Source organism: Biomphalaria glabrata, chromosome 1 (assembly GCF_947242115.1).
Source record: "Biomphalaria glabrata chromosome 1, xgBioGlab47.1, whole genome shotgun sequence".
Classification (NCBI taxonomy): domain Eukaryota; kingdom Metazoa; phylum Mollusca; class Gastropoda; family Planorbidae; genus Biomphalaria; species Biomphalaria glabrata.
In genome coordinates, this window is record NC_074711.1 from 86,004,671 (window position 1) to 86,029,944 (window position 25,274).

At 36.8% G+C, this 25,274-nt stretch overlaps 1 protein-coding gene across 1 annotated transcript; it reads left to right on the forward strand.

Annotated features, from left to right (window-relative positions):
- Nucleotides 1–3,722: 3,722 nt before the first annotated feature.
- On the forward strand, nt 3,723–22,928 carry LOC106074393 (homeobox protein Hmx-like). The gene is made up of 5 exons (XM_056018307.1): nt 3,723–4,241; nt 6,308–7,088; nt 14,080–14,276; nt 18,492–18,640; nt 21,173–22,928. The coding sequence occupies exons 2-5, from the start codon at nt 6,319–6,321 to the stop codon at nt 21,389–21,391; spliced, it is 1,335 nt and encodes a 444-aa protein (XP_055874282.1). The 5' UTR covers nt 3,723–4,241; nt 6,308–6,318; the 3' UTR covers nt 21,392–22,928.
- Nucleotides 22,929–25,274: the final 2,346 nt, after the last annotated feature.

Consider the following 25,274-nt stretch of genomic DNA (forward strand, 5'->3'; position numbering starts at 1 on the left):
GTTTAACATGTTGCTTATCATTTGTTTCCCAAAACTGTAGAAACATGAGCTTATTTTCGGCATGGGATTGTATTTTTTTTACAATTTTTATAATTAGATGCAAATAGAAATGAAATTGCGGGCTAAAATTTTAACAAGATGTTGCATGTGCATCATAACTCACAAGGTGAATAGTGTTCTTTATTCCATAATACTTATGAATCCATTATTGTGACAAGAGTGGCTACCTTTATTTTTTTTTAATAGAGTTAGTCCCCTTTATTACTTGATTTAAGTCCCTTTTAACTGTTTACAATTGCCACTCTCTCTTGAGTCTTTCAACTGACCAGTGTAGTTTGAACTAAATCTCTATAATGTTTAACTAATACTTGTGTTGTTGTACTATTGCTGTGTTACTCAAGAGGAGTGTGCCACTGTTGTGGAAAGAGTGTTTCGATAATGAGCTAAGTAGACTTTATTTATTTGTTAGTAACAAGTTGGTTTATGTAAATGGTATAGGTTTACTTAGTCTCTTATCCTCTCGTGTATGTTTTTTTTAAGACATCTTTTGTTTAGATACGAGACAGTAGTGTGTCTCATGAATGACGTCATTTCATTGTTAATGCATGTATGATATTATTGTAAACTATCGTTTTGGTTTTTCGGCATAAGACATTATTGTGCCTCTATGTTGGTGGTTCTTTCATTATATTGACCGGAAACTGTCTTGCTACTTTGCTTTGTTTCATTACGTCATTTTCTTTGGTGAGCCTTTATTGCCATTTATATTGTCCATGATCTTTTTCTTTTGTTTGTAAATAAACTCCTTTTTTTTTGTTGCAACTGAAATCTCAGAATTATTACTTGTCTGTCTCAGTAGTTTTGTACATCTAGAGGCTATAGTTATTAGCCTAGATAATATAATTGGGACCACAAAGTACCACTGGACTAACTTGCCAGTACAGTATAGGTCACTGGTCTTATGACCTATCCTAATACTAGGTCACAGCGTCCAACCACTGATGGTTCCCTATATGTCGACATAAGCTACATAACTAGACAATTTTGAAATTATAATTCATCACTGACCAAAAAAAAAAAGTCTTTTTGTGCCACAGATACGTTTTGAAAAATGTTATATTAGTTTACATCAATATCCAAACAATATCATAAGAAGTTGAAAAAGGCTATGCATTTCTCTAAGAGGCCACTAAAACATTTCCAGGTTTGCAGTGTTTTTTAAATTTTGTTTTTAATATTGTTCGAATATTGGATTTTTATAATTCTTCAAGAATATTCTTAAATTATTTTTGGATAATGCTCTATGTTCGTGGCTTCAAGCCGACTTGGTTTTTTAAACCGCATCTGAAAATATCTTCATTCAAAGTAGAACATTGGAATACTTTTTATGTAGTGGTAAATTACTAAACCTCAGTAAAATACTCCTTTACATACCTGCGAATGTTCGTAACAAGTAACAACTTTGTCAATGTTAAATTAGGTTAAAATTATTCCTTTTGAAAGTTAGCTTTAACTTTGTTGTTTTTTAAATTAACATTTACATATCAATATATTAACATATGTAGATCAAATAAACTATAATCTAAAAGGCGTATTACCTAGTTTGTTTATCAAATTATAAACGTTTACGCGTGCAAGACCTAAGGACAATAGAAACCCTCCGATTACAGCTACGGAGTCAGAATTTAAAAATAGAAAAGGGGATTCCCGAACTAAATTTCTAACGTTGTTTCTGTTCTTAAATTAGAAGCAAGTTAACCATGATTTGTCTATATTTAGTATATCAGCTTAAATTTTGAAGAATTGTTTTATTTGTTTTGTTTCAGTGCACCTTTAGTTTCTTCTTTCCCTTTGTATGGCTGCCTGGTTGTCCGGTTTACGCGCTGGATTGGTCGTTTGGATTTATCGATGGTCTCGGGCTCAAACCCTGCCCGCTCCCATGCCCCGTCGTTCTGCGGGAGGTTTGGACTAAAAAGTAAACTATCGTCAACTCTGAAGGAACATCCGAAACATGGAAAACATTTGACAAACAAACAAACAACAAACGTATGCCCAGCGCCCCCTATTGTGCCCAGCGCCCCCCATTCTACCGCCCCTTTGACTCCCAGAACCCCCACCACAATTTTATGAGGACGCCCCCAGGGGGCTATTGCGCCCCGTTGAAGACCACTGATCTTGACTAACAATAAATAGCATTTATAAAAATAAATTTTAAAAAATGGGGGGGGGGGGGGGGAATGAGAATTCAAACTCATGGCTCAAGTCTTCTCAGGCTTCTCCAGCCAAGACGGTAACCACTCTGCTAGTGGAGAGCTTATGAACATGGAAGATTGTAGAGTTATCTATTGTTTCTATAGTCTCGTCCTATTTTTCATGTTGTGTTCACTAAGACTCAGACGAAGACCTTCAAAGCGTACTAATTCAGCTTATACCTCCACTTCAGTCAATTTCTATTTCTATCCCTTGTTTGAGATACCAAACAAAATAATTAATTCCCAATAGTTAATTAACTAATTGTTTTTTTTAATGGATTCTGGTGTTGTCAGGTAAAATAAAAAAAATGTACGAAATTTCAGCATAATCCGAGATTGGATGTGGGAGAAATAACGTGCAAGAATATTTTTACCAGACAGACAGACGGACAGAGTAAGTTGATATAATTTTGTAACTCCATCCTAGGATCAATGCATAAAAATGTGGTCGTACCAATGTCTGTGCACACTGTAATCAGTAGTCTACATATAAATGTAATTTACTAAGTGTACACGCACAAGCAATATGTGCACACGCAGTAGTATTAAGTCTACACACGTATGCATTATTAAGTGCATAAACACAGTACACACACACAATTCTAAGTGTACAAACACGCAGTATTAGTTATACATTACACATGTACATGTACACACACGGAGTCAGTGGCGTAGCTAGGGTGGGGTAGAAGAGGGAAAATGTGAAAATTCCATCGCCCCCCCCCCCACTTGAGGGGGGGGGGGCGCCCAAATGAGTATTTTTTACATTAAATATTAAATATTACGCAAAATGCAGGGACCCCCAAAGAAGTCAAGCCCTCAGGGCAGCCAGGGCTAAATGATGACAAATTCCTATCTACGCCCCTGCACGAAGTTTAAGTGTACACACACAGTACTTAGAGTACACATACACACTACAGAAATTAGTGTACACTGAACAGTTATTATTGAACGCACTGAAATAATTGTGCACAACGCTACTGCAAAAATATTTACACATTGGGCCTGTGGGAACATTTTGAGCTTAGCATAGTTGGTGTAGTGGCTAACGGCCTCAGCAGTCAGGACAGCTTCAGAGACAGCAACCTTTCCCTAGATCCACAGATAGCCACGCATGTCCACTCGATCTTAATGGACAACATCCTTTCCCGGTTACCCCTACTCATCAAGCCACTAAATACCCCCCCTCCCCCCTCATCAACAACCCTCACCACAAACCGCCATATTGACCCCCGCGACTATCAATCCAGGTCTCGACGTGAGCGGCAACATCGCCTTCGCTCATATAACACCTCTTCACAGGGGCGCGCGCTCCCTTGCACGCGCATGTCAGGTTAATCCGGATCACATGACAAACACAACAACAAACCCGAAATAAAAGAAACTGGGGAGGGAGTGGGGGGGGGAACAGGAAGCGCGAGAAAGGTGGGAAGAAGGGCGTGGCTTATCGGGCATTTCGCTGGCCCCTCCCACGTTTAGTGCCAGAACAATGTCTGGAATCACAGAACTGTTCTTTGACTGACAGCTGATGATGTTGGGACAGAAACAACAAGATGGCCTTAGAGCAATCAGAGTAGAGAGTTTTATAGGTCAGGTATTTCAGCTTCGTTAGAGCCCAGGAAGTATACATTAACGGCAAAGATCGTTTCAAGTTGATATACTGTTATCTCCATGACCCGAGAAATAGTACATTTCATACAAAGTAACTGGAGTTCGCAATGTGAATTAAACAAACTGTTTGCTCTGTCTTGCCGCCATACTAGTAAGACTCTCTAGTCAAGATCATATGATCATATTTGTATATTAAAAAAGACAATCACTTTAAGGAAGGGGACGAGAATAAAGAGCTAGTAGATAGTCGTGCACACAATCACTACCCGGCAATGTTCGTGGCGATTGAAGAGGTCAGTTTGTGCCGTCGAAGTGAGTACTGACAAGGAAGGCGTATTCGAATTGAATTGACTACTAATGTCAAGAGACTTCATCTAGGTGAGTAGATTTTCATAAAGATAAATAGACTAACTTTCAGCTTCCAACGTTATCTTCATGTTTCAAGAATATGAAATACAAAGAAATAATTTCTTCTCTCTTAAAACAAACATTTCATTTTTACCATGTCTTTTTTTTAAATGTGAATATTAAATTTGATATTATTTAGAGCGTTAGTTAATTCTAATTTATGTTAGACACATATTTTATCTAGTTTTAGCATCGAACAATGAAGATTCAGTTAAAAATTTCGATTAAATATCTTTTTGATTAAAAATACTTTTGAAAAAATGATAAAAATAATCAAATGTCTAGATAAGAAAATATAGAAAGTACAAAAGATTTTGGTAGCTATTAGGAAAATATTTGTGTATTTTTCTCCTGAACGTAATCCTTGTAAATGTTTAGATCAGGGGGTTCTGAACCTGTGGGTCGCGACCCACTTGGGGGTCGATTGGCGATTTGTCAGGGGTCGCCAAAGACCATTTAAAAAATGGATTGTTATTGTCTATTCTTCAATTGCTGTGTGTGTGCGGGAGGGAGGGTCGCGGCTAAGTGGGGTATTGTAAAAAGGGGTCGCCGAGCATAAAAGGTTGAGAACCGCTGGTTTAGATCCAGTCAATTAATCCTCACACAAGTTTATTTTCTTGCCAACTTTCTGTAAGAACTTTACCATGCAATATGATCAGCGGTGAGCTTTGATGAATCTCATACTTCACAACGCCCGTGTAAGATGTTTGCATTATCATTGGTAAGATAATGATTTTGAAATATATAAAAAGAGTTTTATTGGCTATGTATGTCACGCGAATTCTTGAATTCACATTGACTCCGGACTATCCTAATACTAGCTTAATGTTACTGAAACTAAATTTCAATAAATTAAGAAAAAAAAAATAATTGGATGATAATTAAAGCTCGATAAGACACCCCATTATGTAGTACGAATGTAAAGATTGTACAAATATAAATTGTTAAAAATACTCAGAATGACACGAGTCATATTGCATATGCAGAGACAATCACGAGTATGATTTATTAAAATACTATTACTTCTAATAATAATATCTTTATTATAGTAAAGTATCCTCTTTCAGACCTTGTGATCTATGGGCAGATGATGTAAAGGTCATCTGTTTCTGTGGCCCACGGTTAACAAGGGTGTCACCTTCTTTACTTTTCCCCAACTAATGTTAGGTACCCATTAGAGCTAGGTGGACTCAGAGGCGCCCAAAGATCTCAAAAGGATTCGAGCCCGGAACGACGGTTTGGAAGCCAAGCGATTTACCGCTCAGCCATCCTACAGGACATTTGTCGTACAATGTGTACATAGCCACATATTATAACGATAGTCAAAAGTCTGCTCATTCTATAGTGTCACTTAAACAGTACACGTGAAATGTACATCATTAGCTATCCCGGCTGTCGACTTGTACGTAGAACGTGTCAGGAGAATGTGTTCACACTTAACTGTGAAGCAGAACATTGTTATAGTGTGGTAGAATTCATTATTAAAGCCAGGAACCATAGACACATATTTTTTTTTTTCTCATTTATTGTAAGTTTAAGTGCTTTTTTTTTTTTTGTCTAACTACCATTTGGCATTCTAACATTAAATAGGTTTCTTGAAATTCTGAATTAGAAAACAAAAATAGCTTTATAGATATCTCTATACCAATGTTTTCCAAACTGTGTTCCTCGGAACCCTAGTGTTCCGCGAGGCCTGATTAGGTTTTCCAAGAACTATTGGAATAATTAACTTATTGGCCACCACGTGAATTAGAATCTCTAAAAAAAAATACAATAAGCAAAGTGTTTCGCTAAGTACTCAGAATGTGCGAAATTTTACGTTAAGGAAAAAATTTGGTAAACACTGCACTAGACAATAAATTAAATTACTTTAACAATTTTTACCAGATTTGTACGTAATATTTTTAGTGTCTAAAAAAAAAAAAAACAGTATGAAAGTCATACAAGAATTGGACGTTCATTTTACAATTAAAGTTCATTGGTGAGACGTCTTTGTCAACAGTTACAAACTTTTTTTTTTTGTTTCATCGCCTTAGATAACTAAGACATGACGTCAGAAGAATCAACAGACAGCCGCACCAGTAGTCCGGAGTTCAAGGCCTGTTCGTCCCCAAGGCTGACCACTTCCAGCATCATGAAAGCAAACTCAGCCGTCCGGTCGTCTACGTCTTCAAGACTTTCTTTCTCCATCGACAGCATTCTGTCCGTCCCTTACGTGGCGACCGCCACGAGCGCCTCTAGTTCCGAACAAGAAAGGCCCACAACTTCAAACGCAACCAAAGACTCTGACAGACTGAGCTATCTCGCGCGAGCCGAGGCCGCTCACCATTCAGACAGACACAGGGACGCTCGCGTCACTGACTCGAAAGGGTCGGATTGCGAGTCCGAGAGAAAAGGAAAATGTGATAACGGAAAAAAAGTAGATAAAGACGAGAATGACAATAACGAAAGACTGAGTCGCAAAACGCAACCTGTCAACAAACCAGCCGATAACGATGAGGACGACTCAACAGATGTCGACATGGACGAGGAAGACACACACCCCGAGAAAAGGCTCAAAAAGGTTTCTCCCTACGAGACAGCCATTTCAAACGTTCGACTGTCAGACTTCGTTCTCGGGGCGTCGCCTGCGGACATGGTCAGAAAGTTTGGCTTCGGTGCCAGCTCATCAGCGCTCGGGAAGGCCATGTTTGACCACAATGCTTCTCAGCAGTACAGGAGATACATAGGAGGATTTCCGACACCTTCCGCAGCGTTCCCGCCCGCCAGCAACGGCAGTGGTCCAGGAATGGATGCCTGTCATGCTCTTGATTACAGGTAAATACATCTTTAATTTTAATAAATGAAATTTAATTTTTTATTTTCGATGTCTATTAAAGCCTTAAGACTTTTTACAAAAGCCCATAACTAAACATCCGGATACATCTGTTCATTTATGTCAGGAGTTTAAAAGCATTAATTTAACAAGCAAAATATTTTTTAAAAACTCTTTTAAAAAAACAAAGCTAACATTAAATGTATCAATTAGTTTGGATAAATCATGTAATTAAATTTATAATAAGCCTCAGACAATTAATTCAGTTTACACCCCCCTCTTCAGTCAAGTACTGTTTCTTTCCCTTGAAAAGGGGACTAATTCAACTTACACTAACACCGCAGCCATGTAATATTTCTTCCCTTGTTTGAGATACCAAACAAAGTAGTGTATAACCAATAGCTGATGAACAAATTGGTTAATTTTTTTCTTTTATTGTTTCTTGTGTTGTCGGGTAAATTTTAAAAGATTTTCTTATAAATGTTACACTTTATGCATGCCTATGGGAAACAAAACTTGCTAATTGTCACACAGGGTTTGACCATTTTTTAAGTATAATTATTTGAAAATTAGATTTAGTTATTCGAAGTACTCTTTCGGCAGGTATTCTCACTCTCATCTTAAATCTATCTCTGTACATTGCAGAGAGCTGGTGAAGTATTTGAATGTTTTGTTTTTTCTTCAATAAAAAATGTAATTCAAACTTTTCATTTGTCTAAATGAGCTTCCTTGTAACTTATGAAGAAAATATAAAAAGCACATTATTTTTCTTAAATTTTATATTCATAAGTATTTGAAACAAATATAAGTTTTATATTGATATGGATAAAGATGCAATTATTCACGTTTTTTTTTTTTGATGCAAGGCATTTTCAAAAAAAAAAAAAAAATCATAAATGGATTTGTTTTTCTCTTGAATTTTACACAGATTCTTGGTAGGAGATAGACCAATATAAACCTATAATTCGCCTCTCTAAAGAAACTAAAACTGACACAAAATTAAGTTGTGAGAACTATAACAAACAAATAATACTATTAGTAACATCTTTTAAAATCGGAGACACTTCATGACAGAAGACTAGAAAGTAAAGTAGCAATGATAAATAAAAGACTGAACCATAATTTTCAAATACACAAAAAAAAAAAAAAAATAACAACAACCCTAATAGAATTACAGAAAGACACAAAAATAAAGGCACATTACTTATTCTGTTTGCAAGCTATAGGAATTATAAATGCTTTTTTTTACCCTAGTGTTAGAGAATGGAACTCGTTGCGTCTTATCTTATCTTATTTTATCGTATGAAATATAGATGCTACTTCCAAAAAGAAGATGAATACGTCCCATGTGTATCCGTTGGTCAATCTAGTCATGCATGCATGTTAATCAATGGCTAAAACTCTACCAAGTCATTGGTTTTCCTGGCTGACCCAGGCAACCCATTCCATGCTCTAATAGCACTAGGAGAAGGGGTGCACAAAAAAATTTATCATACACAACATAGTTTGATAATACTTTCTTTATTCTGTACACCGGAAACGCCGAAAAGCAATCTATTTATAGTTTATTCGCCATAGATGAAAATCTGTAATATATTAAATGGTTTTATTTTCATACATTCCAAAATATTGCTATCATTAGCCTTTTCTAGCAAGGGACATAAATTGTCCCCTTACTTTTGACGGGAGCAACTAAGAACTTGTTTCTCGTGAATTAAGGTGTGTTATGATAATATTATCAAAACAAAAAAATTAACATTAATTATAATTTAAAACTAAACTAGACCCGATAATTAAATATATAGCAAGATATATTGAAAATTCACTTAAAAAAAATAAAACAACCTCCTTATAGCGCGATTATTTGCGATTTATAAGTTATGAATAATAGATTTAAGAAGAGAGAATTGCAAGTACACGGACTACACCCCTCCCTTCCCCCCCCCCCCAAAAAAAAATCCTTTTTAAACAAATGTATAGATCTACTAGACTTCATAATATAATATAAAATAAAAATATATAAGAAAACCTTTAAGATTCTGAACATTAATTCATTAAACTCTTTTATGATAAGGGCCTATTTGTGGGAATTCACGAAAAGGTGTAGCTTTTTTAAAACATATATTTTTTAGTTCTCTAGCCAAATTTAAATTTATTTATTTCTACCTACACAGTCGTGGAATATACTCAGTGTGGCCAACGCAACACATCTACTGTCAAATTTCAAGGGAAATCGTTAGAACCGTTTTAGAGATCAATGTCTAGGTCTCTCCCCCCCCCCCCCTTTTCCCAGAATATTGTAAACGTATAAATAGCGTTACACATTTGATTTGTCATTTCAACAAGTCCTTTACTTTTGGATACATGGTAAATGTATCTTAATTTAAGTGATATAAAGTGATACTAAGTATCCTCTCTTATCTGTAGGTCTGCTGAAGCTATTATATTTTTTAGTCACTGTCCAAAACTTGTTTAATTTAAACGTTGGCGCCATGAAGTAAGCAGACGGACTAATCCGTTACTCTTCTTATCTCGTCTGCTAGACAATTAAAAATCCCCCCCCCCCTTTTTTTTTCGCCTTCATTTCTAACAAGACAACAACGACAAAAAAAAAATTGTTCCCTGACTCGACCCGAAGGCTGATAAAGACAATTTGACAATAGAAGGGACTTAATCGAACTCAATATAAAGCGGGACAACTCCCGCATCACTTGGAAGGTATGGAATGTTCATTTGAGTTTTTAGACCGTTTTTTTGGAACGGGTTTCTTTTAATTGGAGATTTTCACGAATGGCTTAAAAGCTATTACGGGATACACATTTGGTGTATCCGGGGGTGTATCCGGTTTAGAAAATGAAGAAAGTGTTAATGACCTATGTATTTTACTAGGTATATCTATAGGAGCATTTTTGTTCACTACAGGATAAACACAAGTAAGCTCTTCCATTTGTAGCACAAAATGGTCAAAACACTAGAGAAGTATTTGAATTTCACTCTATGACTCAAAACGTATTATAGCGGCACTAAAAGAGATTTCATACGAAGATCAACTGCCAAAACATTGAGATATGTAAAAAAAAAATTTAGTTCATTTTTTTTAAAGTTAAGTTTAGCGACCTTGACATTGATCCTCTTGTCGTGAAAATCTCCAAGTGGTAAGAAGAGTTTGATTTCATGTTGATGCAATTAGGAAAGTTTTTGAAAAGGGATAATTCTAAATATATTCTGTGTTTGTGTGTGTGTGCGTGTATATTAAAAAGATAAAATTAAAATAGGATTGCGATTACCAACCCAAAAAATGAAAATTATCTTTCATTATCTCCTAGATAATTAAACGCTACGCAATATCGTTTATCCACTTTGTTATTTTAGTCTTATGAGAATACTGCGAGCTCAGCAACTGTAGCCTATCATAGGCAATGAATCATAGGCACTGTATCACAGGCCCTGTATCATAGGCATTGTATCATAGGCATTGTATCATAGGCCCTATATCATAGACCCTGTATCATAGGCATTGTATCATGGGCCCTGTATCATAGGCATTGTATCATAGGCATTGTATCATAGGCCCTATATCATAGACCCTGTATCATAGGCATTGTATCATAGGCCCTATATCATAGACCCTGTATCATAGGCATTGTATCATAGGCCCTGTATCATAGGCACTGTATCATAGGCCCTATATCATAGATCCTATATCATAGACTCTATATCATAGGCACTGTATCACAGGCCCTGTATCATGGGCCCTGTATCATAGGCCCTATATCATAGGCACTGTATCATAGACTCTATATCATAGGCCCTGTATCATGGGCCCTATATCGTAGGTATTGTATCATAAACCCTACTTCATAGGCCCTGTATCATAGACCCTATATCATAGGCACTGTATCATAGACTCTATATCTTAGGCCCTGTATCATAGGCCCTGTCTAATAGATCATAGGTCCTGAATCATAGACTTTGTATCATAGGCCCTGTATCATTGACCCTTTGTAATATACCATATATCATATGCCCTGTGTAATAGACCCTGTATCAGTATTAGTAAATTAGTTTATACTGTAATAAACACAGAACAACAATTTTTCTTTAATTTAAATAGTTCGTTTGGGATAAAGTCTGTTAATAAATAAATCCATTATTTTACACACAACGAAAAAATCTTTTTGTCCAGAAATGATTGCATTAGTTTTTTTTTTAATCAAAATGATTACCGATATTTAGGGTTCTGTTCTCTCAGAATTCTAACCCGTGTATACTATACGTTACTATGATATAAATTGAATGCCGTTGGACAGTTTTCAAATCTAAGACAGACTACAATTTAGCTTGTGGATGCTCTATTTATAGATTGTCTAGACGAGCAGACGACCTAGGTATTTTTATGTTATAGACATGCAGGTTGACCGCTGACGTCAGTAAACACGAGCTCATCTCGTTTGGTAGGAATTTAGCCAGAAATTTTAATTGTTAGATCAGGTCAGTGACAGTGGTCAGAATAGTAATTATCGGACCGGGTCACTAATTCCGCATGGACATTTAGTAATGGAGTCAGGTCATTGAAATTAGCCAGAATCTCAAGTTATAGATTTGGTCAAAGTTAATATGCATATTTAGTTATTAAAGAAACCATCGAGTCCATCTTACTATTTCTTCTCTTTGACATTAGAAAGTATTTTAAAGAAATTAATATAGTATATTTTACCTACACTAAGAAAACGCTTTGAGAATAATGACCTTGATCCAGATGCGTAGCTAGGGTGGGTGGAGGGGGAGAATTTGAACATCCACCCGGGCCCCCACATGACGAAGGCACCCAAATGAGTGCCTTTTTATTATTAATTATTACGCAAAATGCAGGGGCCCCCAAAGAGGTCAAGCCATTCCGGGCCCCGAAATGATGGCGAATTCCTAACTACGCCACTGCCTTGATTTCTGTGTGCCGTTTAGTAAATGGTTATGAAATATTATCTATCTCACAAGTTAAAATTTATCTGAATGGAAAATTAAAGACTTGAGATTAGACCAGGTAGCAGCTGGGTTTACGTAATCAAGTGAGACAATCTACTCGTCTTTAATCTTCGGAATCGAAGACATTGCCTTTATTATTATTACATATTGTCACGTGCTGAGATCTTCCCGTTAGAAGGAATTCGTAAATGGAATTCAATTTTTTTTTGTTAGGAAAAAATTTAGTTGAAGAAAAACTTTGAACCAATGACATTTTTTTTTAACAAAATAAAAGAAAATTTTGCGCCCATTATGTAAAAAAAAAAAAAAAAAAAAAAAAAAAAAAAAGACCAATTTGCGTGTGTGAGTATGTCATTAGACACAATATTTATTATTTTTATTTTAAAGTTTTAGATTTTTTTTTTCTTTTTCAAATATGAATAAAAGTCTCTACCGGGGTTAAAACTCAAGATTTTTTTGTGACAACGAACACTTTACCACTTTTGCATAAAGAAAAAGCATCATTAGGCCTTTCCGGGCAAGGCTTCTCAGCCTCAACGTGACACCGGGGAGGAACCGGATGGTAGAGAAAACGATTAGGTCAATAGAAAAGAAAAACAGACCCCCCCCCCCCCAATATTTTGCATAATTATTCACAGTCGATGACAATACATGAATCAATCCAAAAATTAACCAATTATAGTACTAAAAAATTAGTAAAGTTCCCCTTTCAGACCTTGTGGTCTATAGGGCTGATGATGTAAAGGTCATCTGTTTCTGTGGCCTACGGTTAACAAGGGTGTCATGTGGCCAGCACAACGACCAACCGCCTTTACTTTTCCCTAACTAATGTCAGGTACCCATTAGAGATGGATGGACTCAGAGGCGCCCGATGATCCCCATAATTAAAAATCCCAGTCTTCACCAGGATTCGAACCCCAGCCCCTGGTTCGGAAGCCAAGCGCTTTACCGCTCAGCCACCGCGCCTCCATTGTAGTACTAATTAGATCATTTTGTTTTATATAGCAGAAAGGGAGCTCAACCTTGTAAATTTCAGATAAATGTCAGTTATTAGCTGTTCTTCCTTTTAAATAAGTTTTTTTTTTTTTAAGCATTCTTTTTCTATTATTTGTTTAAGATGTGTACGTTCGTTAAGCAATAAAATACAGTGGGAAAGAAAAGAAAGGGTAGCGATATGCAGAAATATGTTGGCGATATAATAAAAACAAAATAAAAACTTCAATCCATGAGAAGATAGAAATTGTAAGAGATTATAAAATGAATACCTCCCCCCCCCCTTTCCGAATGAAACAATATCAAGGACAACATATTGAAAGATCACTGTTGCCAACTAAAAAATGCCATAAGCGAAAGAGTTCAGAAATTAGATTTTAAAGTGCTAATTTTTCTATCTGGTTTATTTAAAATACTTCATTGATTAATACTTCCTAATTTACTTTTTTATAGATTTGTTAGATGATAAAGACGAGTCTAAAACAATTTAAAACAAAAGAATATATAATATATAAGATAAGAAGAAGATGAGATAAGAAGAATTTGAGGTTTTCACCCTTCCTTTCCCCGGTTTTGAAAATTTGGTATCACATTTAAAAAAAAAAAAAAGGTAAATTAGCACTTTCATACCTTGCGAATTATGGGGCGAATGATATAGAAATACCTTTTCGCTGTGTTGCACTGATAACGAGGGTGTGATGTGGCCAGCTCAATGACCAATCGCCTTTACTTTTTCTCAACTAATGCCATCTACCTGTTAGCAGCGGTTCTCAACCTTTTATATTCGGCGACCCCTTTTTACAATCCCCCACTCTGTCGCGACCCCCACCCCCCGCATACACACACAGCACTAGAAGAGTAGACAAAAACAATCCATTTTTTGCAATGGTCTTTGGCGACCCCCTGGCAAATCGTCAATCGACCCTCAAGGGGGTCGCGATCCACAGGTTGAGAACCACTGTGTTAGAGTAACATAAAGTTTGATCTTATCTCAATGGTGTTTTCTCGTATCTTCAGCCTTGACCTCTCAATGTCACATTCCAAGAGGAGACGCCCTCTGCCTCCATGGGAACGCATCAACGCAAGCTCGCCCCACTCGGAAAACGAGTACAGCCTGGATATGACGTCTATGTGCGCACGTGACCAGCAAGTGGACAGTGATTGTGGTGAAGGCTCTTTCTCATCCAGTACCGGCAAAAAATCTTCACAAGATGGTCAGTAGCCTAGCCATTCTTATGATATGCGCATCTCTGTTAGGTCTCAATACGTCGCCATTACACTAGTAATCTCAATACGTCGATATTAGATTAGTAATTCTCTTCTATCTCAATACGTCGATATTAGATTAGTAATTCTCTTCTATCTCAATACGTCGATATTAGATAAGTAATTCTCTTCTATGTCAATACGTCGATATCGCACGAGTAATTCTCTTATTTCTTAAAGCATCGGTATTTCTTTAGTAATTCTCTACTCTCTCAATACGTCGACATTAAATTAGTAATTTTCTTCTATCTCAATACGTCGATATTACACAAAATAGAGCAGTGAGATTCATAACAAACGAATATTCACATTTGACTAGAGTAACACCCTTAGTAAAATCACTAAATTTAGAAAGCCTTCAGCACAGATGACTCAAAAGTAAAGTAGCAATTATATTATTATTATTATTATTATAGCTTTTATATAACGCTACTTTCATACTTATAGCATGCTCAGAGCGCTTTTGGTCCAATCTCATTTGTGGACCAGTGGGGGGGGGGGGTATCTAGGAGAGTTTTTTCCGTGCTGCCTTTAGGCGCTCAGTACATAAAACACTGAACCATAATCTTCAAAAACAAAAACAAAATTTAATCAAATACTCTGAAAGACACAAATATAAAGGCACATTCCTCGTCCCATATGCTAGAACAAATTTGTACAAATGCTCCTTCTTTCCTAGTGATATTAGAGCATTAGAGCATGGAATGGGTTGCCTGAGCTAGCCAGGAAAACCCGTGACTTGGCAGAATTTAAGTCATTGGTTAATATGCATGACTAAATGCATGACGCGTAGGACGTAATCATCTTCTTTTTTGAAGTAACGTCTGTATTATATAAGATAAGAAGATAAAAGTAATTCTCTCTTTTCTCAATACGTCGATATTAAACTAGTAATTCTCTATTCTCTCAATATGTCACCGACCGTCTCTTATTTCCCTTACGGATTATAACATAAGCAATCAATATCTCTTTCATGCTGCAAGGATCGCAAAGCTTTACATTGCCAAAAAAACGCACGACAAACATAGAAAAATGTAATGGACCCTTCAAAGGAGTAAATCAAACGTCATTCAGTAATTGTTCATTATGCCTGGTCGTTTTGACTGTCAATAGGTTCCAACTTAATGACAATCTCTAAAGAGTTCAATGTCAATATATATTCCAAGGAAATCAACTCAAAAACATAATTTATCCATGGATGCACACAAGAGTCCTTAGACTGTGGATCAGTGAAGAATGTAACTATTTAGCCATTACACCTCTGATCACTTTACTTTTAAACCGAGCCTAATATATCAGTTTTTGTTTTACATTATCTTAATTGTATGCTGACTGAGACAAATATTTTTATTTATTCACTTTCCAAAAGATACATTGCATAATTTATTTATTTTTTACTTGAGAGAAACATTGCTTTTTTTTTTTTTTTTTTAAAGGAAACCTCAGAATTTGCGCTATCCAGTTTTAGCTTTATCATCATAGGAATCCTTGGGCCTTAGGCCTCTTTTCTTTGCCTCTTTATTTGGGCTTTATGTGTCTCTTTTGTGGGCTTTTTTTTTTATTTATATGTTTTTATTTGTAAGTTCTCATAAATCACAAGTATTAAATCATAAACATTGCATACTCTGTACAAGACAATTAAGGTTCTCTGGTTATTTAAAATGTATTTAAAATTATAGGTATCTTAGTACTATTATGTATGTTTAAAATTTGGTTTTGTTAATTGTAATATTCCATTGCAGTTAAGAGCTATCGTTATTTACGCAGCTGTACAAAAATAAAACAAACTTAAATCTCTCATTATTGCTCCTCTTACTTTAGTATATATCCGTATAGCACAAAATGAATTAATTATGAATAATTTATGAACTGATTGGTTAATTTTGTTTTATTCATTCATGTTTTGTTAGGGGCATTGAATAATTGTGTACATTTTCAACTTTATCCGGAAAGTGGGAGAAATAACGAGAGAGAGAGAGAGAGAAATACGCCATCGAAAGTAAATGTTTCAATATAGGCTGGATACGGGACTATTTTTTTCTCAAAAGTTTATGTTTTCAATTTTTTACAAAACTTATATCAACTCACTACGTTTGTCTGTCTGTCTGTCTGGTAAAAAACTAATTTCTCCGACACCTAATCTCGGATCAATCTGAAATGTTGTACAATTACCTGACAACACAAGAATCAATTAAAAAAAAACAATTAGTTAATTTACTATTGGTAATTAATTATTTTGTTTGGTATATCAAACAAGAGAAATAAATTGTACTTGACTGAAGCGGTAGAAGATGAATTAGTCCCTATCATAGGTCGACGCTTTAAAGTAAGTTTGAAACAAATAGTATATAACTATACAATCTTCTATTTTCATAGTCACCTCACTAGCAAAGTGGTTAGTATGTCTTAGTAATAAGATCATAGCTTATCGAGAAAGCTAAAAGCATGAAATATTGCTAAACAAAAACAATTGGTAAATATATTTCTAATTGCACAGATTTATTTTAGTTGGGCTAAAACTCTAAATCTATTACACATTTCATTACATGACTGATCCAAGCCAATTGACATAATCATAACTAAAGAAAGGTTTCTTTTTTTCTTAATTATTTTTGTTTTTCTTAATACTGAAAACAAAATGGAAGCCAACTATGTCTATGCAATCGCTCTTCACCCTGAGAAAATTAAATATGTACATTTATAAACAGCTTCAAATTCGGAAAGATAAGAACACAACTACCGTTTCATGATGTACAGTTTCTTGTAGTCCAGTCTAGATATCGTATATATAAATCTTTAGACGCCACATTGGCCCCTTTTTGTAGGCTTCAACCCTTCTAGAAGAAAGCTTGCTACTAAATAATTTTTTTTTTTATAGATCTAGTAAATTCCTCTATCTTGTCGGTATCAACCCTTGCCAACAAAAAGGTACAGGCCACATGACAATGCCAAATATTTTTTTTTCTCTTCTGGGACATAGTAGGCCTATTGCCCGTCAGTCTTTATAGCGTTAGAACTCCAACCCGCGTCTCACAGAAAGAGAAGTGTGCTTGACAGAAGTCCACTGCATTGACGTCATTCCAAAGAAAGACCATAACCAAACACAATCTTTTCATTGGACAGCTCCGTGGACCTTACTCTTAGCTCTTAGTCAAAAGACAGGTCATCTTTCTCTTGGACCACAGCCGACTGACTTTTCAACAACACACTACGGCCCACTACTGACCACAGGTCATCTTTTTTCTTGGACCACAGACCTCTAGCTGACTTTTCAACAACACACTACGGCCCACTACTGACCACAGGTCATCTTCTCTTGGACCACAGCCTACTGACTTTTCAACAACACACTACAGCCCACTACTGACCACATGTCTTTTTTCTCTTGGACCACAGCTGACTCACTTTTCAACAACACATTACGGTTCACTATTGACCACAGGTAATCTTTCTCTTGGACCACAGAGCTCTAGTCCCGTGACTTTTCAACAACAGACCCATGCCCACCAGCACAGACCATAGTCAACCGAATCAGAAACCCCATTAGTAGCGAACCTTGCTGAGAATTACTCCCTTTGAGCACGGAGGAGGAAGCGGGCAGTGAGTTGTAAGGTCACCTTATCCCAGCACAAGGACAGACCTAATGCCGCACATGGACCAGTATTATCTCTCTCATTTTCTTGTCCAGATCGTCCATCACGCAAAACCATAGTCCACATGACTTTTTCAACAATACACTACAACCCGCCACAAGAGACCACCGGTCATCTTTCTCTTGGACACCAGATTACTGACCACTCATCTCCTCATTTAAAGCAGAGTACATTTTGTGAACTTAATGTACACTCTACTCGCAAACAACGTCCTCTCGAAGTCACGTTAAATCATATTCACCTGCCCTTAGTTGCAAAAACTTCTCCCCATCAACTCACTCACACACATTTACTCACACATTTAGTAGTAGCCTCCCCTCTCTCCTTCTTGCTAACTATAGAATCTTTTATATTTTTTGACGAGATATTTATTTACACCTGGCTGTCTGGTCACGTGATGTTAGCCTCGAATTCCAGAGGCTAGAGCAGTCCAGTAATTAAAACACACACACATGACCAGAAGGATAGCCTCTTTCCTTCCCTCTTTAATTCCTCTCTTTCTGACTGCAGAGAGTGCCAGGATCAAGAGGAAGAGGTGCAGAGCCTCCTTTACCCACGCCCAGGTGTACGAACTAGAGAGGCGATTTCGTCATCAGAGGTACCTGTCAGGACCTGAGAGGGCGGAGCTAGCCCAGTCTTTGAAGTTGACAGAAACACAGGTGTGTACCTCTCTCCCTCTCTCTCTCTCTCTCTCTCACTCTCTCTCTCTCTTTCTCTCTCACACTCTCTCACTCTCTCTTTCTCTCTCTCACACTCTCTCACTCTCTCTCTCTCTCTCTCTCTCTCTCTCTTTCTCTCTCTCTCTCTCTATATATATATATATATACATATATATATATATATATATATATATATATATATATATATATATGTATGTATAATGCATTCCTCATTAACCTTCGTACTTGAAGACACGCCTTATTACATATATATATATGTATATATACAGATATAATGCATAAATATATTGCAATCTTATCTATCTCAGTGATGCCCAACCTAATTCGACATGTGGGCCATTTTAATCTCAGACACTTGTGTCGCGGTCCACATGAACGAAGAGGTACAGAAACGACTTTAAAAGGACTTGTGAATTTGAAAATATTTGATTAGAAACCCTAGGACCTAGTACTAAAATTAACGAATTAGATATTTGAAGTTTTTTTGTTTGTTTGTTTTCACGCGCCTGAAAATCGCTTAATTTCTTTACTTAAAATACGAGCAACTTTGTAGTTAGCTTTATAAAGACTCATTTTCTCTTTGTAGTAAATATCCCCATCGATCCTCCAATCTGTAGGAGGGGTCAACTATCTTTTATTCGCGGCTTAAATCAAGACTGTCACCATATTTGTTTTATAATGTTGTTTACATGTTTTGGTTTCTTAAACAGTCACGCTTTCTTTACAAAGCCAATGTGTACGCTTATTATCATGTTCCACAAAAAGTAAAGATACGTTCACTTATTCTGGTAGCTTCTACATTCATAGTCACATTTAATAAGCGTTCAAACATTAAAAGGTCAAGGTACCAATTAACTAAAAAAAAAAAATGGGCTCTAACGTAGGTAAAGATACATTTGAATTTTCTACACTTTGTTCCAACGTTTCGGCGGGCCAAACGGAACAACGTCGCGGGCCGCATCTGGCCCTCGGGCCGTAATTTAGGCATCACTGATCTATCTTATTAAATCTTATATTAAACCTATTAATCCAATCTAATCTAATCTTATCTATCTTATTAAACCCAGAAGTAGAAACTTAATGTGTTCCACTTAAAATTAAAATAGCACATGTTGAAAATTGTATTTATTTATGTGCATGCTAGAGGCAAGTAGGTCACACGTGCGCTAGGTTTATATTTTTAATCGCTTTTATTCATTGCCTTGCACTGCGTTGTTTGGCTGTCTCTGGGTCACGTGGGCTGGTGCCAACTGTAATTGGCTGTGCTATATTGTAATTACCAGCATTGTTTAGGTGTTTTAGGTTCACATATTGTATTTTCATCTATTAAAATGTGTTTTATTTATGCAAATCGAATTGCAGATTTGTCCAGGGGTTTAACAAAAATACGGAGAATTTTAATTTTTTTAATGCGAGATGTAACACAAAAAATAGAATATTACACAGTCAAAAAAAAAAAAAAAAGGAATTAGAGTCCTAAATACATTCATCATCTATTAGTAAAAATCACTAAACTTATAGACACTTCAGGACAGAAGAATAAAAAGCAAATTAGCAATAATACATAAAACACTGAACCATAATTTACAAATAGAAAAATAAAAACAAAAAAAATACTCAGAAAGACACAAAGATAGCTGTACATGTCTTTTTCCATATGCTAGGATAAATTTGAACAAGTGCTCCTTCTTCTCTAAAGAATGGAATGGGTTGCCTGAATCAGCCAGGAAAAAAACCCCGACTTAGCAGAGTTTAAGTCACTGATTAACCTGTATTTCTAATTTAACACATGAAATGCGTAGGACCTAATTATTATTTTTTTTTGAAAGTTACGTCTGTAATCTATAAGATAAGAAGATATAAGATGGGAAAGTACCACTTCCAGATCTTGCGATTTTTCGGAAGCAGGTGATGTAAAAATGATCTGTTTCTATTGCCGACGGTTTACGAGGATGTTGTATAGCTTGTACAATGTATTCACTTCCCTATCATATGTCAGGTACCCATTAGAGTTGGGTGAACTCCCTCAGGGGCGTCCTAAAAATCCCGAAGCTCAAAATCGCAGTCTAATCCGGGATCCAAACTGTAGACCTCTCAGTTCGGAAGCAAAGAACTTTTTTTTTTATTTATAAAACAAAAACACGTGACAATATGCAGAAAAAAATAATTTAAGCCATGAGCACAACTGTACTCAGTCTTTAAGCTTTCATGTATTTTGATATTTCATTAGATCAGTCATAATTGCTTGAACTCTTTATGTTGTGTATGTTGTATTTATGTGTATTTTTCTGTTGAGTTGTCTTATATGAGAAAAGAGTCCTTGTAATCACAACAAATTTCCGTAAGGCTCATTAAAGCAGTCTTAGTCTTAGTCTTGAATATTAGGATTTGAATGTATCTGTAGCACTCACCATGAAAGCCTGGGTCTTGATCAGTATTTTGTTGCTTTACCTTACTTGTATTCCACGTTTTATAAAATCCGTGATCAAATGTTCTCTACTGTCCATTTAGGTCAAGATTTGGTTCCAGAACAGACGCTACAAGACTAAAAAGCGACACCAGCTCCACGAGGAGCAGATGCTGGCGGCCAGCGCGAAGAAGGCGGCCGTGACCTTGCTGGTGAAGGACGGCAAACGACTGTGTGACCAGAGGGACTACATGAACTCACTTCTGTACTCTCAGCTGCCAGGTGTGACGGCCCCTGGATACAACTACGTGTACTATTTTTAGAAACACTTTTTATTTTGTTTGCCCCAATACTTACCAGAAGTGTAAGATTACAGAACGATGTGATGACTCTGTGCCATGGTTGTGAGGTATTCATTCGGGACTACCTTAGAATGGTGCAAAGTGACTAAGCATCTGCATCATGCGACTAAAAGCTGGACTAGAATAAATTTCAAAATCGCTTTGTGACTAATGAAAAATTTTCAAAAACGTTTGAGTCAGCTGTAATTTTGGAGACATTCTGTTGTTAATGAGTTAACTCTGTGTTTAGAGGTGGTCAATGAAATATAGTGTTACAAAGGGAAGTACTGATAGACGTACGTTTATGAAATGCCAGCTTTGAATTGAGTGTTCTAGTTGGCTTCATGAACAGTCATACATGTGATATAGTCTGAGAAGAGGTTCGGAAGTGCAAGAGAGTGAGATTTTGGTAGTGTGAACATGAACTGGTCTTAGGTTGCTAAATTTTGAGATGGAGATCCTTAAAATAGGCTAGTGAAAGAAAGGTCATACAATGGACATATATATAAGGAGCTGAATGAGGCTTGTGGCTGCCATAACTGACCCAATTACTAAGAATAAAGTTTTGTATGCCCGGTTTCTGCTTTTCTTTATGATTTGCTGAAGTTAGTTATGACAAGAAATGTTGTTTTATTTTAACTGTGTGAACTTTTTGCATAATGTTACATTTTAGTTGAACCTAAATGTATTCGTCAACTATTTGATGCGTCCATTTGGTCTGTTATGTCAATGTGTGCTGTAGTTTATGTTTTACTCTGTTGTGATACTGGAAGGTGGGTGGGTGTAGTTAGGCCCTGGAAATGCTTCCTTGCCGGAGCCCGTTTGGAAACCATCGATAATGGCGACGACTAGGCCAATAGGATGCAAAACCAGACTTCTAATTGGGAGCCTAAAAAATTTGTTTATTTCTCTGGCGCAAGATGAGTCCCAAGAACCCTATCACAATCCATACGCCGTTCCTAGAGGGGTCGTTCCTCGACCACTGTGGTACAAAGAAAGTAAATGCTGAGTTTTTGACGGGTGCTCGGCCTTCGGCCTCTCCTCTAGTCTTGAGACACAAGCCACCGGAAACAGAGATGTGATTTGTTTGCATCGGCTTGGATCTCTCCCAGACAGAATAATTGTTCCGGCTACTATGGTAGAGTGAGCTTCCTTCCCGAACGCAACTCTTACGACCATTAAAATGTGGTATAGTTATGGTGTGACAGTCGTTGAATATTTGGCAATATTTGTATCATATATGTTCAGCGTGAAGCAGTAATTGTGGCATATGTTCAAGATGAGCTAAAGTGTTTAATACAAAAACAAATCTTCAATATATGAATCAGTGTTTGTTCGTCTATTTGCGCTCATGTACATCTGATACGTAAATGTTTTGAATTATTTCATTTATTTAAATATTTCCCTTTGAATTTAACGCGTAAAATGCCATCAGGTTAATAGTCATGGTGTATATAATTTCTGTCTATTAAAAAAACCCACAAACTGTACTGTTCTATGTATTATTATCGTAAATTATACTGGATTTTAAGATGATTACTGTAATTTTGTTTGTTGTTTTTGATGATCGCAAATCCTAGAACTATTTACTAAAACTATTTATTATCATAGTTTTTATATAGCATGCTCAGAGCGCTTTTTGGTCCAGTGGGGGTAGGGGAGGGGGTATCTAGGAATTGGTTTTTCCGTGCTGTCTTTAGGCGTTCAGTAAACACAACTCTGCCCGAGTCGGGTGTCGAACCTCGAGACCCCTTCTAGGTAGCCAAGCCAAGCCAAGTTCAAGCGCACTTGGCCTCTCGACCACGCTTCCCACTATATATATATATATATCTTGTTATAACCCTATTATGTACATATGTACATTGCATAATTACAAATCTTGGATACTAGCTGCAGAACTAGAGAGGAGGATCCTAGTAATGGATACGAGAACGATACTAGGTATCACTAAAAGAAGCCTATTTACATATGAGGCAATTCGAAACAGGATCCCGATGACAGCTCCACGATGACCTGATGACCATAGTCAGACAACGCAAACTGTATGCCCATATGTCCATGCCGCGAGATCCTCACAGCTGACAAAGACCTACAGGAAGGAAACAGTACCAGAGAAAGGAAGACACAGAGAAAGCGATGGGAAGACTAGCATCGAAGGATTGGAGGGTTTATCATTCAAAGAGACTCTTGTCAAGGCGAATGGAGAAAGACAGACATAGACGTCACTAAGGGATAGTGGAATGTGGAAGAAGTGGAATCACAAAATGCATGTCGATCGTTCAGGGCATGAATAGACTGACAACACTGATTCGATCACATTACAAATAGTTCAGTGGCTAGCCTGATGTAAAGCACATTCTCACAAGGATATACAACAAGCAAGTAAGATTGACGGATTGAAATAATGGTATTTTTTTTATGTATAAAGAAACATCTATAAAAAATAAAATAATGAAGTCAATTATTTGACTGTCGAAAATAGATTGCTATGTGAGCTAATTATGATATATGACTTCTGTCTCTCTCTCTCTGCTGTTTTTCGTTGGCGATTTTAGAGCCAGTTCTGACAGTGCAGCATAAATGCGAAGTGATGTTTAGTGTTCCGTCCAACAAAATACTTTTTGATAATTATAATGACCAAATGTTTGATTCAAATATGGTAGCTAAGAGAGTAAATATTAATGACGTGAGCAAGCAACAAAAAAAAAAATTGAAAGACAATTTCTCCTTTATGAGGCTGATTTACTGCAGATGCAGCAAGATCTTAGTGTTGTTCTAGAACACAGCACACTGACAAATATAGGCTCCATGGATAGCGAGCGTCAAACCTTTGGCCCATATATTGCAAATGCCGAAAGCTTTAAAGCAACAATGCGGCACAACTAGATAAGATGTTTCCAGGGCGCGCATGGATCTCTCCAATAAAAAGAGTGACCCCTGGCCAGGCCTTTCTTCCTTTTAGATGTACTTTGTTTTGTTGGGCTTGTTTACACGTTCGGATGTTCCTTCAAAGTTGAAGATATTTTTTTCCTAGATCAAACCCCCCATCCCCCGGGCAGGTATTGAGCCCGGGACGATCGATAAGTCTGAACGACCAGGCATCCATCCTATTGAAAAGCGCGTCCACATTTTGTACTTACAGTCTGCGTAGGAGAAAAGTCATGATTAGCGTAGAAATACAATGCCCATGAAATACAGTGCCCATGAAATACAGTGCCAATGAAATACAGAGCCCATGAAATACATTGCCCATGAAATACAATGCACATGAAATACAATGCCCATGAAATACAATGCCCATGAAATACAATGCCCATGAACAAGGATCTATACATTAGATGAATATCCAAGAATCTGGAGCTTTTTTTTTTGCGTGCATAGCTTCTGAGATTTCGGTCCAAAAAAAAACCCGTATTGTCAAGAGAAACGTTTTCTTCTGAAGAATCACTTGACTATAATAAGGCATTACCCTACAGATGGATTTGAATGAGTTTACGAGACCAACAGAACTAAGCTTGCGGTAAACAGATGCCACGATTGACTTATTCTCTTCCATTGTCGGTTTTCCCCCAGTTCCCACATCGCCACGACGAACAGTTGCAGGCGTTACAAAAATTCTTCGCACTTGAAGCAAGTGAGCCAGCAGACGAGTCCAGAGGTAAACATCTTTGATGCTCCTTTCTAAACAAAGCACCCAGACCGGAACCATTTCCCCCCTCAATCTACCCCCGGATATACGTCACGTCTGTGTAAGCATTTCACCGGGGCTCTGACGATAAAAACCCATTAAAGCATCTTAAAACAACTTCTCCCGCCATTTTCCAGAAATTGCCACACCGCGTTCACTCCCCTCCTCCTCTTTCCA

Coding starts and splice junctions, on each gene's coding strand:
- LOC106074393 (XM_056018307.1), top strand. CDS start 6,319: ATGACGTCAGAAGAATCAACAGACAGCCGCACCAGTAGTCCGGAGTTC. Junction 7,089..14,079: donor TGTCATGCTCTTGATTACAG/GTAAATACATCT, acceptor TCGTATCTTCAG/CCTTGACCTCTCAATGTCAC. Junction 18,641..21,172: donor TGAAGTTGACAGAAACACAG/GTGTGTACCTCT, acceptor CTGTCCATTTAG/GTCAAGATTTGGTTCCAGAA.